We start from the raw sequence: 15,395 nt of genomic DNA, 5'->3' as shown, positions 1-15,395 counted from the left end.
ACATTTCAAGACCCAGAAGTTTAAAATGAAACTGTTCTTTCCACCATTGAAACATTGTAGACACCTGTGATAATTTGGATGGTCATATGATTTCGAATAGATTCTACTGTCATACATGGAAGAAAAGATGCTTACAATATTTATGAAATCCAATACACTTAGAAATTTAACAAACAAGCAGCTGCATCTAACAAGCTGTTGTTGGTCAGTGCTATTTGATGTCACACATGGACACAGCAGTACTACAGACTGCAGTTTGCTAAGTGATAACTACCGTGTTTTCTATGGATATATACTATGTTCCTTTCAACTGTTGTTGGAACTTGTGATGTGTAATATTAGAACTACAGATAGGATGAGGCAGGTCAGATTAGCAGGATGTTGCACAGTCGACTTTGTTGTCTATAAGTTATAGATATTTACCATTATAATACACTGCAGCACCAAAGAAACTGGTATAGGCATGCATATTAAAATATAGAGAGATGTAAACAGGCAGAATACAACACTGCAGTCGGCAATGCAGGTATAAGACAAGTGCCTGGTACAGTTGTTAGATCATTTACTGCTGCTTCAGAGGCAGGTTATCAAGATTTAAGTGAGTTTGAGCGTGTTGTTATAGTTGGGACACGAAGAATGGTACACATCTCCAAGATAGCGATGAAATCGGGATTTTCACATACAACCATTTCACGAGTGTACCATGAATATCAGGAATCTGGTAAAACATCAAATCTCCAACATCGCTGCAGCTGGAAGAAGATCCTGCAAGAACAGGACGAACATTGACTGAAGAGAATCATTCATAGTGACAGAAGTTCAACCCTTCTGCAGATTGCTGCAGATTTCAGTGCTGGGCCATCAACAAGTGTCAGCGTGTGAACCTTTCAATGAAACATCATCAGTATGGGTGTTTGGAGCCAAAGGTCCACTCACAAATCCCTTGATGATTGCACAATGCAAAGCTTTACGCCTCATCTAGGCCCGTCAACACAGACAGTGGACCGTTGATGACTGGAAACGTGTTGCGTGGTCGCACAAGTCTGTTTTCAAATTGTATGAAACAGATGGATGAGTATGGATATGGAGGCAACCTCATGAATCTGTGGACCCTGCATGTCAGCAGGGGTCTGTTCAAGCTGGTGCTCTGTAATTGTGTGGGTGATATGGGACCCCTGATATGTCTAGATATGAGTCTGACAGGTGACATGTACGTAAGCATCCTGTATGATCACCTCATCAATTCACATCCATTGTGCATTCAGATGGACTTGGACAATTACAGCAAGACAGTATGACATCCCCACATGTCCAGAACTGCTACAGAGTGCCTCCAGGAGCACACTTGTGAGTTTAAGCACTTCCACTGGCCACCAAACTCCCCAGACATGAAGTTCATTGAGCATATCTGGGATGCCTTGTAACATGCTGTTCAGAAGAGATCTCTACCCCCTCGTACTCTTACAGATTTATGGACAGCCCTGCATGATTCATGGTGTCAATTTCCTCCAGCACTACTTCAGACATTAGTCAGGTCCATGTCACGTCATGTTGCGACACGTCTGCATGCTTGTGGGGGCCCTACACAATATTAGATGGGTGAACCAGTTTCTTTGTAGTTGCTAAATGAACCACAGGCATTTTTTCTTGGTAGCCTCCCATTTAACCTTCCATTTTAGATGCCTGAGCCAGATGAAATTCCTTGTTCTCATGTAAAAGGAAATTACATTTTATTAACTTTGTTGAACTGCAAATGTACTATGAATGTTTCCATCACTGTTTTGCCCAACAAAATACTTTCTTCTGGAAAGCTGTGCACATACTCTCAAACTTTACCAGCATAGTCGGCCACATTGGTGATATTGGAGATATGGGACCATAAGTAACCACTGTGATCCAGTAATGATATATGTCTCTTCTGTTCACACGTACATGTGTGTATGTGTAAGTGTACTCCATCTCATATCTGTTTCCTTGATCAGTAATGTTTTCCGGGAGACGATGATAAAAACATGTTGAGGTGTATAACCAACATTGTTGCAGTGTAAAATAGCACTATTGTGTTTGCTCTTACTGACACTGGCAGTTCAGTATTCACTAGAAAGGTAGTAAGCATAACACTGAGCACAGCAGTACACATGATACCAATACTACTTGGAGACTGCAGCTTGTATCAATGTTGCAATCATACCTACGTTTAGCAGTAACTACTGCTGCTAGCAGTCCAGCTGAGGGCTAGTGCACAACTGTTAAACGACTTGTCTGCACAGGAGTTTCGTTACACATCGTTGCTTTATGCCCTTACATAAGTGATTAACGATTATCAATATGGCTTATGAGGTCAGTCAGTGAAATACTGCGAAATAAGAGAAAAGTGAGCAATGAAATCAGGAATTAAGGATATTAATGCATGTTTAGCACATGTTACAATTATATTGTTTCTTTAGTCATAAAAAATTGGTTTGCTGTGAATGGTGCTCCTACACATATTAGTCTAATAGAATCTAAAATAGTTTTAGCACAGTACCTGCAGGCAGTAAACAGTTCATGACATCACACTCACTGTAACTTGCACAATGTTTACAGCTCACAAATGTATAAACTGAAGACTAGCTTCTGAACAATTGTATAGGCATGATCGTACCACGGAATTAAAATGTGTGTGCCCCTGGCCATTCTAGCCCACATTACCTGCGTGACTCCCAGCTCACTAAATACCGCGCTGTCTGCCTTGCCTTTCTGTCCTGCGTTTTGTGACTTGGCCCACTGCTCTAGTCAAATTAACATCCATATAGTTGACCACCATTCATTTAGAAACACTTTTCACAGTATATAAATACTTAACAAATACATTACACAGTTCTGTACACACTTATTGTATCACGTACTATTATATTTTCTCATTACATTTACTTTTATTTTAATATATTCCATGATACGGAACAGCAACTATTTGTCAAAACATCTACTATATTTCTTACTTGCCCATTTTGCGTCATGTTATTAAAATCCTTCTACAATTATTAATACACAAATTTATTATTAAATCAACATAGAAAATGAAATATCAGTGCAAATTACCCACACGGAGGGTAATAACTTTCTGTATTTGAGGATGACTGTTTTAGATGCACAGTTTCACCTGTTATGTTACATATCCCCACTTCACGAAGTTATTACCACAGTGATGGCTACATGAAGTAGCACCGAGCCTTCCACCCCATACTATTACAAAACTGTGTATAAATAATAAACAAATGTGAGTACAAATAAAACTGTGCCAAAACCTGAGTAGGCACTGAAATAAGTGATGTGTAAGCAATTACACATCTAAACTGTAAGTGATTTTTATTTTCTAAATACATTTATAAATTTCAATAATTATTCTCTATGAACATCAATCATATCAATTTAAATGAAGTTGTCTATCTCCAGTTCTTCATGTCGTTACACACCACTTCACTGGTTATGCCCTCGTTGCAGTCTTCCAGTTTCAGGGACCTCCCCCTTGGGTCCCTTGTTTCAGAAGACCACCTCTCTTGCATCAAAGTACAGCCACCAGTGCAATGTACTCCTCGTCAGCAAAATCATTATGCTGACAAGCACCAAACAAATGACGAAAATCAGAAGTTGCCTTTAATTGCAACCTCATGGCTTCCCAGTGATCAGGCTATTGAACCCCTCCCTGGTTTACCATGTGTTCACTGTGTGAAAGATCTTGGAGCACAGAACAAAATGCACAGACAAATACAGATTCTTTATGAATCACTCTCAGAACCTAATCACATCTGTAGACTTCATAATTCATAAACATTTTACTTAAACAGGTGCATTATTTGCTGTTTCACCCAGCAAACACTTAGTACCATTTCATTGCATATAATATCTAATTACAATTATATCATTATATCACCTTTTTTCAGATTACAGATATTTTCCCTTGCCAAGTTTTCTCCCCCCCCCCCCCTCCCCCTCCCCCCCAGTCACCCCCATGCACCTGCCACAAGTTCCAGGTGCAACTTTTCTTCTCAAAACCTGTTGTCTCCTCAAGCTTTCTTCCTACATCCCGATATTATTGCTGACTACAATTACTGATCAAACTCCCAAAGCAACAATTACATTTGCCGTACATAGATCATAATTTCTTAAAGGTATGAAGCGTGTGTTTGAAGTGAGGTCCGTTTGAACATAAGTACACAATGAAAGGTTATTTAAAAAATTAATTATTTTCAGAAAGTACATACTTCACTCTATTTTTTGACATAGTTGCCAAGTTTGTTCACACACTTATCATAGCTCTCAACCAATTTTAAAATACCATCTTCATAAAAACTTGCCGCCTGCTCCAATAACCAAAAGTTTGCTGCTGTTTTCACGTTGTCGTCATCTTTGTAACGGTTGCCACTGAGGTGTGGTTTGAGGTGGAGGAACAGATGGTAATCGCTTGGTGCAAGATCAGGACTATAGGGTGGGTAGTCTAAAACTTCCCAGCTAAAACTGTCCAATAAATTGTGGGTCTGACCTGCAGTGTGAGGTTTTGCACTGTCATGGAGAAGGACAATTCCCTTTGTCAGCATGCCGCGTCTTTTGTTTTGAATTGCTCTGCGTAGCTTTCTCAGGGTTTGGCAGTATGCTTCTGCATTGATAGTGGTTTCTTGTTGCATGAAGTTGATCAACAAAACACTATGCATATCCCAAAACACCAACGCCATGATTGTGCACAATCTAACTCAATAAGCCGTCACCTTCTTCATGATAACGAGTTAAGAACTTCATCGCACACTCAAATCTTTGATTTTTGTGGTCCTCTATTCGGAGTTTCGGGACCCAACAGAAGCACAGTTTCCTAAACATTAGGTGTTCAGAAACAATGTTGTAAAGCACTGATCTGAACACGTCAGGAAATTCGTTTGAGAGACCTGTTATTGTGAAGCGCATGTTCTCACGAATCTTCACTTCAACTGAAGCCACCAAATGGTCTGTAATCATAGAAGAGCAACTGGAGTGGTCCTCATCATGGACATTGTCATGGCCATCTTTGAATTCTTGTACTCACTTACGCATTTTGCTTTCACTCTTAACAGCAGACAGGTTCCTTGCTGATGAAAACCATATCACTGAGCGAACCTCACACGCAGCAGGCGAGTTGACCATCTTAAACACTTTGAAAGCACAAAACAGAACCGTACAGGTTAGCAACAGAACTGAAACTGAGCACAGTTGTTCCCGAGGCATGCCGGTACGTGACGCATGTGCTCGTTGCGGTATGTGCATGAACTACTAGTGTCTACAACAAAATGGATCTTACTTAAAAAACACGCCTCGCATGCACACAGCAATAAGTAAATGTAAATAATCTTCAGTATGCTTAACTGTTACACATATGCAACTAATATACTGGAACATAAATTTCTTCACTTATCACTACCATATCACCTGTCAATATACAGCCTAAACTCATTCACATTCCAGAGACAAAATGGATTCTTTCTTCTCTCTACTACCTGTTTCTCCATTCCCTGTCATTGTCACTATGCCCATTCCTAGTACTTGACCACTTGTTCACATTGCCATTGAAATTATTTCCATAATTGTTACCCTTATTCTGATTTCTACCTTGCTTGTGTTCTACCAGTTTTGGTTTAGAGCACAGTGTCCTGTCCATGTTCCCACCAATTAACAAAAATTCAAAAACTCTTGCACTGAATCAGTAGGGCTGTGTATTAGATCCCATTGCAATTTTCCTGGCATCCTTCTTTTTAGTGTTGATATTTTTGGTAATACCCCTAATGCTCTGTGTAACTGTATTAGCACACTGAGTTTCCTCACACAGAATTGCACATAGCCAAGAAATCTACTGCATGGTACCTATTTTTACCACTGAATGGCTTTATGTTGCTCCAAATGCCTTAGGACACCTTATTCATACGTGCTTGCGCAGCTGCTACATACCATATTTACTCGAATCTAAGCCGCACTTGAATCTAAACCGCACCTAAAAAATGAGACTCGAAATTAAGAAAAAAAAAATTTCCCGAATCTAAGCCGCACCTGAAATTTGAGACCCGAAATTCAAGGAGATAGAAACATTTTAGGCCACACCTCCAAATCGAAACAAAGTAGGTCCATTGTAATATGAGACACAATTTAAGTCGAATGAATGACGATACATCTACAGTAGTTTGGTTTGAGTCATTAGCTTAACAGTTAAGTTTTACCAGGTAACCCTTGCTATGCGTAAGGCGCTCTGTCCGTATTTATATGGGTAACCTTCCTTTTTCACGTGCTTCGTCTGGTTTGAATCGATTGCTTATTTTGCTTTGATCTGATAAGTGCAGTTTTCTTTGTTATAGGTGTTTACGTCACTCTATGCTGAAAATGCATTACTGTACTGTGTCATGCATTGTTTGTCGCATTCTGATAGTGTGTGTTTACAGCCTGTCATTGCTCGCGGCATGGCTTGATTTTTGTGCATGCTACCGCTGTCCTTTTTTTTTTTTTTTTTTTTTTTTTTTTTTTTTTTTTTTTTTTTTTTTTAAAAAAGGAGAGAAATCATATCATTAGCGAAACAATGGCAAGAAACTGCTATTTGTTGTTACTTACACTGCTGCTTTCTTTGATAATGATCAACAAGAACCAAATAATAGACTGCATATGATAGAAAATGTTCTGAACAAGAGTTTTTTTTTTCCATTTGAAAATCTTTGCAAGCGCCTCTTTATACATTGCATTCTACACAGAAATTAGAGTAATCTTAGATTTAAAAATCTAGTCAATTGCCATGCTTCATTTCTGACTGTATCACTATTAAGCATAAGAATAATACGAATATAAACATGACATGATATGTATATTCTTCCGCGTTTGCTGTTGTCTCACTCTAGTTTCGTAGTTTATTAGGCAGACAGGATTTAAATGAGATAGCAGCAAATATGAAACAATACATGGCAAAATGTTTATATGTGTATTATTCTTATGGTGACGAGAATACTGTATGTGATTCACAATTTATAAAAAGTTCCTATTAGTAACCATCTCTTCTCACAGATAGGAAATAATTCAGAATGTAGAGTTGGCCATATTGACAAACATCCCAAACAGTCTTGCCAGTCAGATTTTCGTAGTACATTGAAATGCTGCTACATTTGAAGATGAACAATACGGAATTTGTATTTACTTCGTTGGATAATGTATGAAAATGCAGTGGTTGAAACTCGGGGCAGAGAAAATAGCTCGTCTTCCACCTTTTTTTTTTATTATTTATTTATTTACCGGCGCAGAGGTTTTGGCACCAGTATTTATCTTTGTGCCTACAAAGCATGCCAGTGTAGCGCTACATATATTCGACAGCAGAAGTAAGTTGTGGCGGCACCCACCACCTTTTTTCAGAATTTCCACTTGATTTGCACTCGATTCTAAGCCGCAGGCAGTTTTTTGGATTACAAAATCCGGGAAAAAGGTGCGGCTTAGATTCGAGTAAATACGGTAACTTATGGTATCTCCAAGTTCAGTTTTTAAACCTCCAATTTCAGATTTTATACTTGCATCTAGTTCAGATTTTATATTTTCCAATTTTGAATATGAACTTTCATCTGATTTCTCACTTGGTGCATTCAGTAATTGAGCGAGTTCTTTTCCTGGCATCCAACCACTCTTCTTTGGGAGACCAGGGCTACTACAGTCACTCCTAATATCCTTTGTTCTATAATCACTTGAAAGTTTCGGCATCTCATTGGCCATGGCTGATGTCTAGCAACGCAAGATGTATAATGCAACTGATGCTTGTGCATAACTTGTGACTGCTGCAACGTTGACTATTACTGCGACATGTGGAAGCAAGCAACCTCGTTGAGATGGCAGGGCAATGGCATGTAAATGGTCGCAGCACATGCTTGTGTGACACAGCAATTGAGAAAGAGACACTTGCCGGTGCTGGAATGGTCAGTGGTGTCTCAATTCAACTGCCTTCTAGACTGATGGTAGCATGAACACAGCAGATCTATGAAATTCACATGCACCAGCAGTATCTCAAATCGGTGAAAAAAGTTGTGGCACAAAATAGGCACAAAGTGCAGAGTCTCTTATGCTGCTGCCTACTGTTATATTAATCTTCACATATGCTCAATGATTGCAGTACCAAACTGTTACTGCTGTGCACTGCGTATAGCTCTGAGCCCCCGCAGTAACTGTTCTCAGGCATATACATTTCCTGTAACACTCGATCCCAAAATACATGGTAAGTGAGAAGGAAACAGTTGAATCCCTGGCGAGCCTACCCAATTGCAATTATACATATGGTTAGCGGTAACTACTTCTGCTAGCAATGGAGCAGAGGGTGAATGTACAACCTGTTAAATGACTCACCTGCACAGGGGTTCGTTCCACACCATTGCTTTATGTGCTTATTAAGTGATTAATGATTATTGATGTGACCTATGAGGTCAGTCAGTGAAATACTGAGATATAAGAGTAAACTGAGCAGTGGAATCACAAAATGATGATATTAGTGCACATTTCGCACATATTAGAATTATTTTTGCTTTAGCCATAGAAAATTGGTTTGCTATGAGTAATGGTCCTACACACAATGGTCCAATTGAATCTAAAATAGTTTTAGTACAGTGGTTGCAGGCAGTGGACAGTTCATTACATCACAGTCACTGTAAATTGCACTATGTTCACAGCTCACAAAATTATAAACTGAAGATTAGCTTCTGAACAATCGTATAGTCATGATCCTACCACAGAATTAAAATACCCCCAGGCTGTTCTAGCCTCCCTTATTCGCACAGCTCCAAAAACACCAAATACAATGATCTCTCCTCTGCATCTCTGTCCTCCGTTTTGTCACATGATACACAGCTCTAGTCAAATTAACATCCATATTCTTGACCATCATTTGTCTAGAAACAACTTCACAGATACTTAAATGAAATACATTACACAGTGCTGTACACACTTATTCTATCACATACTATTACATTTCCTCATTACAGAAATATCAGTACAAATTACCCACAAAGAGGCTAATAGCATTATATATTTGTGGATGACTGTTTTAGGTGCACAGCTTCACATGTTATGTCAATGGTGTCTAGTCTACCACTGTATCTTCCCCAGTGACATCACAGTATTCATCTTTTGGATCTGCAGCTCTCATCCTTATATCACAGTAGTTAGCCATGACTGACACAGTTTTGCATGGTGCCCGGGATTCACCCCCTTTGAAACCAGTTTAGATGACCATGTTCCTTGCCATTGTTCCCAGCAGGGGAGGGCAACGTTCAATTCGTACAGCTGGAAAAGTCACTGTGATCTGTATTTGCAAAACACTCAATGGTTGTTCCAATACTTCAACTTCCCAAGTGGTCGGGAAATGTTTCTTTGGAGGAATAAAATGAAACTCTGTGACTGGTTTTACAGAAAGTGAAGTTTAGGTTAAGTCAGGCTGCATTGTATTCCAAAGGTAGTCCTCCAAAATATCAAACAGTTGTTACTATTTCTTGTCCAACTTGTGGAGATCATTCATCAATGCAAACAAAAACAATGTGGTGTCACAGATTCCTACACAACTGTTCTCTGAATTATTTTGACTGCATTGTGATATGCATCAAAAACTCTACAGTAATGGAGATGACAGATAACTCTGTTTTAAATTGTATCTTCATTATTTAACTCTCAAAATTTCATGACATTTCAATAACAAAGTTTTCTTATGTTAAGTCCCATAGTGCTCAGAGCCATTTTTGAAAGTTTTCTTGGGTAACATGTAACATGATACTCAGTCCAAGCAACTTTGTAGTGGACCAGCAGACGGGTTTCAAATTTCATATTGTTCCCATGTCTAAAAATGGTGACTGCAGTTTTGAAATAATAATTAATTAATTAAATTGAATAATCTGGAAAGGAGGCAAGTTTTTCTCAGTCCTTATACTAAATTCTGTATCCAAATTCATGTTGTCATTAAAGCAGCAGAGTATTCTAATAATAATGGTGATAGTGTATAATTACTGAAAACCTGGCAATTTTTAAACTGAAAGTATGGATAGACCTATTAAATTGAATCGTGCAGGTTATGTGAAAAAATAAATTTCAGGATTGCCTAACCTTCATGTCTTAAAAGCTGTAACAGGCGACTAAAATGCTATTTTTTACAAAAGGCAACTGTTGTATCTCTTTTAAAAAGAAGTGGTGAAAATGCAACTGTTTGGGGGAATCAGGTGACTATTAAACAGACGGCTGAGAGCAGGGAGAGTTCTTGAGCAGTGGCCAGCAGTACAGATTATGGTGCTTTTTTACTTTGTTCCATTACGTGATAAGAATTTACTAAATTCAGAGAAGTACAAATGTGTTTGTTGAGATCAAAGCAGAACTTAATTTTGTTCTAGATACTGCTGAATATATATTGTCCATTAATAAAAAATTTTGGATCATCAGAGCCACTTACCCATGTTGTCTGTACTGAAGTGAGAAATATTAGGGAAAGAATAGCAGGAAGAATTTGCAAACGTGTGTTCACATAAAATCCTTAATTGAGAAAGACAGGTACCCTGTATGTTACAAGATACAAAATCAGTACTTAGCATCTTACAATTACACTTATCAAAAAAAGTTTTGCCTCACCGCGGTTCCCAGAACTCCTGAAGATAGATGTTGATTGTTGATATCGTATCACAGACACCGTCCCTTTGACTGTTCAGAGATGTCACTAAACCCGCTCAAAGATGTAAACAACCACGCATGAGGAGCGCCTATTAGGTGGAGGGAATCCGACAGCTGTACAGTTCCGATCATTCCACCAGGAATGAGGTACATGGCTTGTGTTGCCTGTAGTTCAACCATGCCTAGACAGTCAATACCGCAGTTAGATATGTGCCAGGAGGGGCTCTCAACAAGGGAAGTGTCCAGGCTTCTCAGAGTGAACCAAAGCGAACGTAGCGGAGATACAGAGACAGAAACTATTAATGACATGCTTTGCTCAGGCCATCCAAAGGCTACTGCTGCAGTGGATCACTGCTGCCTACGGATTATGGCTTGGAGGAATCCTGACATCAATTCCACCATGTTGAATAATGCTTTTCGTGCAGCCACAGGACATCGTGTTATGACTCAAACTGTGCTCAATAGGCTGCATGATGCGCAACTTCACTTCCGACGTCCATGGCGAGGTCCATTTTTGCAACTACGACACCATGCAGCATGGTACAGATGGACCCAACAACATGCCGAATTGACCCGCTCAGGATTGACATCACGTTCTCTTCACCGATGAGTGTCACACATGCCTTCAACTGGACAATCGTTGAAGTTGTGTTTGGAAGCAACTGGGTCAGTCTGAACGCCATAGACACACTGTCCAGTGAGTGCAGCAAGGTGGAGGTTCCCTGCTGTTTTGGGGTGATATTATGTGGGGCTGACGTACACTGCAGGTGATCATGGCTGTAACGGCTTTATGATGCAAGAATGCCATCCTCCGACGTATAGTGCAACCATATCAGCAACATATTGGTGAGGCATTCGCCTTCGTGAATGACAATTTGTGCCCTCATCATCATCATATCTTGTGACTAGAGTGGCCAGCATGTTCTTCAGACATAAACCCTATCGAACATGCCTGGTATAGATTGAAAAGGGCTGTTTATGTAAGACGTGCCCCACAAAGCACTCTGAGGGATCTACACCGAATCACGGTTGAGTGGGGCAATCTGGACCAACAGTGCCTTGATGAACTTGTGGCTAGTATGACATGATGAATACAGACATGCATCAATGCAAGAGGACTTTCTATTGTGTATTAGAGGTACCGGTGTGTACAGCAGTCTCTGGATCACCACCTCTGAAGGTCTCGCTGTGTGGTGGTACAACATGCAATGTATGGTTTTCATGAGCAATAAAACAGGCAGAAATGATGTTTATATTGATCTCTACTCCAATTTTCTGTATAGGTTCTAGAACGCTTGGATCCGAGGTGATGCCTTTCTTTCTTTCCACTCTCTCTCTCTCTCTCTCTCTCTCTCTCTCTCTCTCTCTCTCTCTCTGTGTGTGTGTGTGTGTGTGTGTGTGTGTGTGTGTGTGTGTGTGTGTGTGTATTTGGTTCAGTAAACAGTGTCATAAATTGGTAACTTATTACGTCATTTTCAGTGTCTCCAAGCAACAGAAGTAAAAGAGATTTCAAGGATGAATGACCTTACTAAAGCACTAGCATCCACTGATGTGAAAGACCTAGTCATGAGAAATTAATGGCATGCACTAAAGGCAGAATTCTCTGCAACTAAACAGCCAGTGAGAATTGATTTTTAGTAGCGATATTGTGTATAGCAGAAATGAATTTTACTGTTTTAAATATCTATCTCTTGGAACTTTAGTAAAATTGTGTTTATCTGTATCACATGGGAATAGTGACCTTGAGAGAGTTCTTTTCTGAGGAAAATCGTCTGTGTCAGTGTGTTTATTAAATGACAGGCCATTAATTCAAGATGTGTTGAAAGCTTACGACAGTTTAGCAGATGTACCAACTATGAATGATTTACTTAACTTTGCCTATGGAGATCGAATATTTATGAAAATTACCTCAAAGAAAAATGGAAGAGAAGTTGAAAGCTGAGGAAAAGAAAAAAAAGCAGCCAGACAAGCTCAAATAAAGATTGGAAAACTTTCAAAACTGAAAATTTCAGAAACTTGAAGAACAGATGAAGACAGTGTCGTGGGAGAGAAAAGAAACAAAACATTCTGTTGATACTTTGCTTAAAGGAGCAAGACTGAGAGAAGCAATTAAGAACAAAGACTTGGGAGGTGTCAGGGTAGCTTAAGAAATTATGGAAGGCACATTAAAATTATGCAAAAAGGAAGGGAACTTGAAAACAGTGAAGAGAAAATTTGCAAGATTGTTCAGAAATGAAAGTCAGATTTTATTGACTCCTTTTTTGTACAGAAGCCTAAATACAATGTAATGTTTAAGTCATTTTACTAGCAGCATGCAATTTTTATTTTCTATATACTTTTCAATTTTTGAGTACACATTAAAATCTAATTAATAATCTTGAAATATGAACTGCATGAGTAGGAATTGATTGTTATGATGCACAATAAATTTTTAAGCTTCTAAAATTCCTACTATTTTTAAGTTTTATGCTACTGTTTTTACAACTATTTTTCTGTCTTTGTTCTTTGAAGCTACCTTTTCTTACTTGCATCACTCTGTGGCAGCACTGTGTTTTCTATTGATACATGTTGTTTCATGACACTGAGAGAACTGGTTGTGTAGAAGAAAGGCAGTTAACAGCTCATTTTTTACAATCTAAAAGACAAAGATGGGTTGGTTAATACTTAACTCAGACAGTGCTGTTTCCCAGGCTAAGAAGGAGCTAATAATTATGAGAAGAATGGATGGCAGAGCAAAGGAAAAAGGTGACTGATTGTAGGAGAGCAAAGGTAGTACTGTACATCAGTGAGCACTGACACATATGAAAGAAGGCAATGAAAGGTAGAAGCTGATACAGAAATATAAAATAAACTGACAAATGAAATAAATAAAGTGTAAATATTAAAGAAAATTAAAAATAAGGTGTAGATATTATGTTTGGATGCCTCATCCACTGTTAACCTTTTAGCTCATTGTATTAAAAGAAAAATTCATTTGAGGAAACTAAAATTACAAGGAGACTGAATTGATCTCCATTACTTAACTTGAGGAGGCAAAACTCCAAGCACTGCTGAGATGGGAAAGCTTGTTTCAGTTTTAAATGTCTTTTGCAACACTTGGAATTTCTCCTACTGAAGATAAGTAATAGATTAACACCCCATCTACTTCTATTTTTTAGTTTCTTGTCTAACATTGTTTGCGATCCTTTTAGTTCATTTTGTACCGTGAATAGTTCTGTAAAAATGATATTGTCACATCTCAGTAAATGATATGCTACAACCATTAGCAAACATTTTATTGTTTAGTGAGATTGGTAAGAAGGTATATTTTGAAAGTGAAATCATAAGTTATATAGTCATCATTTTGTATTATGCCACACAATAACAACATTCCAGTATAGATTTAGCCTTACATTTACAGCTGTATATATTTCTAATATTATAGCAAAGGATGCACTTAGCGGAACAGGACTGGTTAAAACAGATTTAAGTAATGTATTCATATATGAGCCAAACTAACATAGAATTTTTTATTCTGTAGTTAATTTAGAATAGTCTGTTGAGAAAAAGTACAAACGCTGTCAACTACTTATTGTAATTAAAATAGCTGCCTGGGTTCCCTCACATTTACAGTGTGTTTTGTGATTTTTGTGTGCTACTGAATCTTTCATCTGCTGTCGGGGAGGTACGATCACATAAGAATCTCACAAAAATTGTTGCTATATCTTCACATATAGTATTGTATTTTAGGGAACTTTAATTTTTTTAGCTTTATGTTTGAAATGCTGCATAAAACAAACATGAGGCATTACATATTATTATGTTACATAAGTTGTTGTTAGGCACATAGCTATTGTTATATTCATTTTCTTACTTTTCAGTGGTGAAGTGCTGCGATACGTTCATCAACAGAAGACAAAAAATGACAGAGCTGTCGAAAAGAAAGATGCAAAGAAAACAAAATTATCTTTTATTCATACCACAACAGAAAATCAGGCTGTGAATGACATATATGCTGCACTTCTGAAGGGAGAAACCATCCCAAAACATATAATAACTAAAGCAATGAATGTTGACAGTGATGATAGTTCATCTGAATCTTTTGACTGATGTAATTAACATAAATAGCTGGGCCATAGTATTTTATGTGCTGTACAGTGATGGCTTGTCTGATTAGTTTAATCTCTCTGTGGCCCAAGGTATAAAATAAAATTTACTAATAATTTTACTAATGCTTTTTTATTTTTGGGAAGATAATGATATTTTACATTTAATAAATATAACATTTTAAATAAAAATTAATTATGAAATTCTCTCTTATTACTGCACTGTAGTTGTCTTATTGATCCATAATTCCCATCCCAGAATGTTGACAGATTTGAAGTACTAATTACTCCTTTGTTTATTTATCCATACCGATAGCACAGTTAAAAAAACAAACTACCAAACTCCTCTGTGGGCAAACATGTTGTGGTGAAGGTGCATATGCATACATGCAAGTATGAAAAATGAGTGTAACTCTATAACCAGGTAAACAGAACCAGTCAATATCTTCTCCATCTCATTCATGCAATATAAAATATGGCTAACACAGAAAGCTATCCAGAGAGAGAGAGAGAAGAGCAACCTCTCAGTAAAAATAAAATTAAAATCTGAACTCTAGAAAATTAGTCCAGCAAACTTGAATAATTAGTTAAATTCTTTGACGACAAACTGCAAGTTACCACAAGGATCACCAACACAAAAACATTAGA

The 15,395-nt window shown here is 38.0% G+C and overlaps 1 protein-coding gene across 6 annotated transcripts in view; it reads left to right on the top strand.

The window, feature by feature from the left end:
- LOC126353935 (uncharacterized) overlaps positions 1-14,954 on the top strand; it is a 340,432-nt gene extending 325,478 nt beyond the window's left edge. For all 6 annotated transcript variants that reach the window (XM_050003197.1, XM_050003198.1, XM_050003202.1 and 3 more), the window contains one exon: positions 14,523-14,954. In XM_050003197.1, coding sequence (XP_049859154.1) covers positions 14,523-14,751 — 229 coding nt within the window. In that variant the 3' untranslated portion in view covers positions 14,752-14,954. The remainder of the gene's footprint in view (positions 1-14,522) is intronic.
- Positions 14,955-15,395: the final 441 nt, after the last annotated feature.

The sequence above is a fragment of the Schistocerca gregaria genome, chromosome 3 (genome assembly GCF_023897955.1).
Source record: "Schistocerca gregaria isolate iqSchGreg1 chromosome 3, iqSchGreg1.2, whole genome shotgun sequence".
Lineage (NCBI taxonomy): Eukaryota > Metazoa > Arthropoda > Insecta > Orthoptera > Acrididae > Schistocerca > Schistocerca gregaria.
The sequence above is the reverse complement of the archived record's forward strand: the minus strand, read 5'-3'. Positions and strand labels throughout refer to the sequence as shown.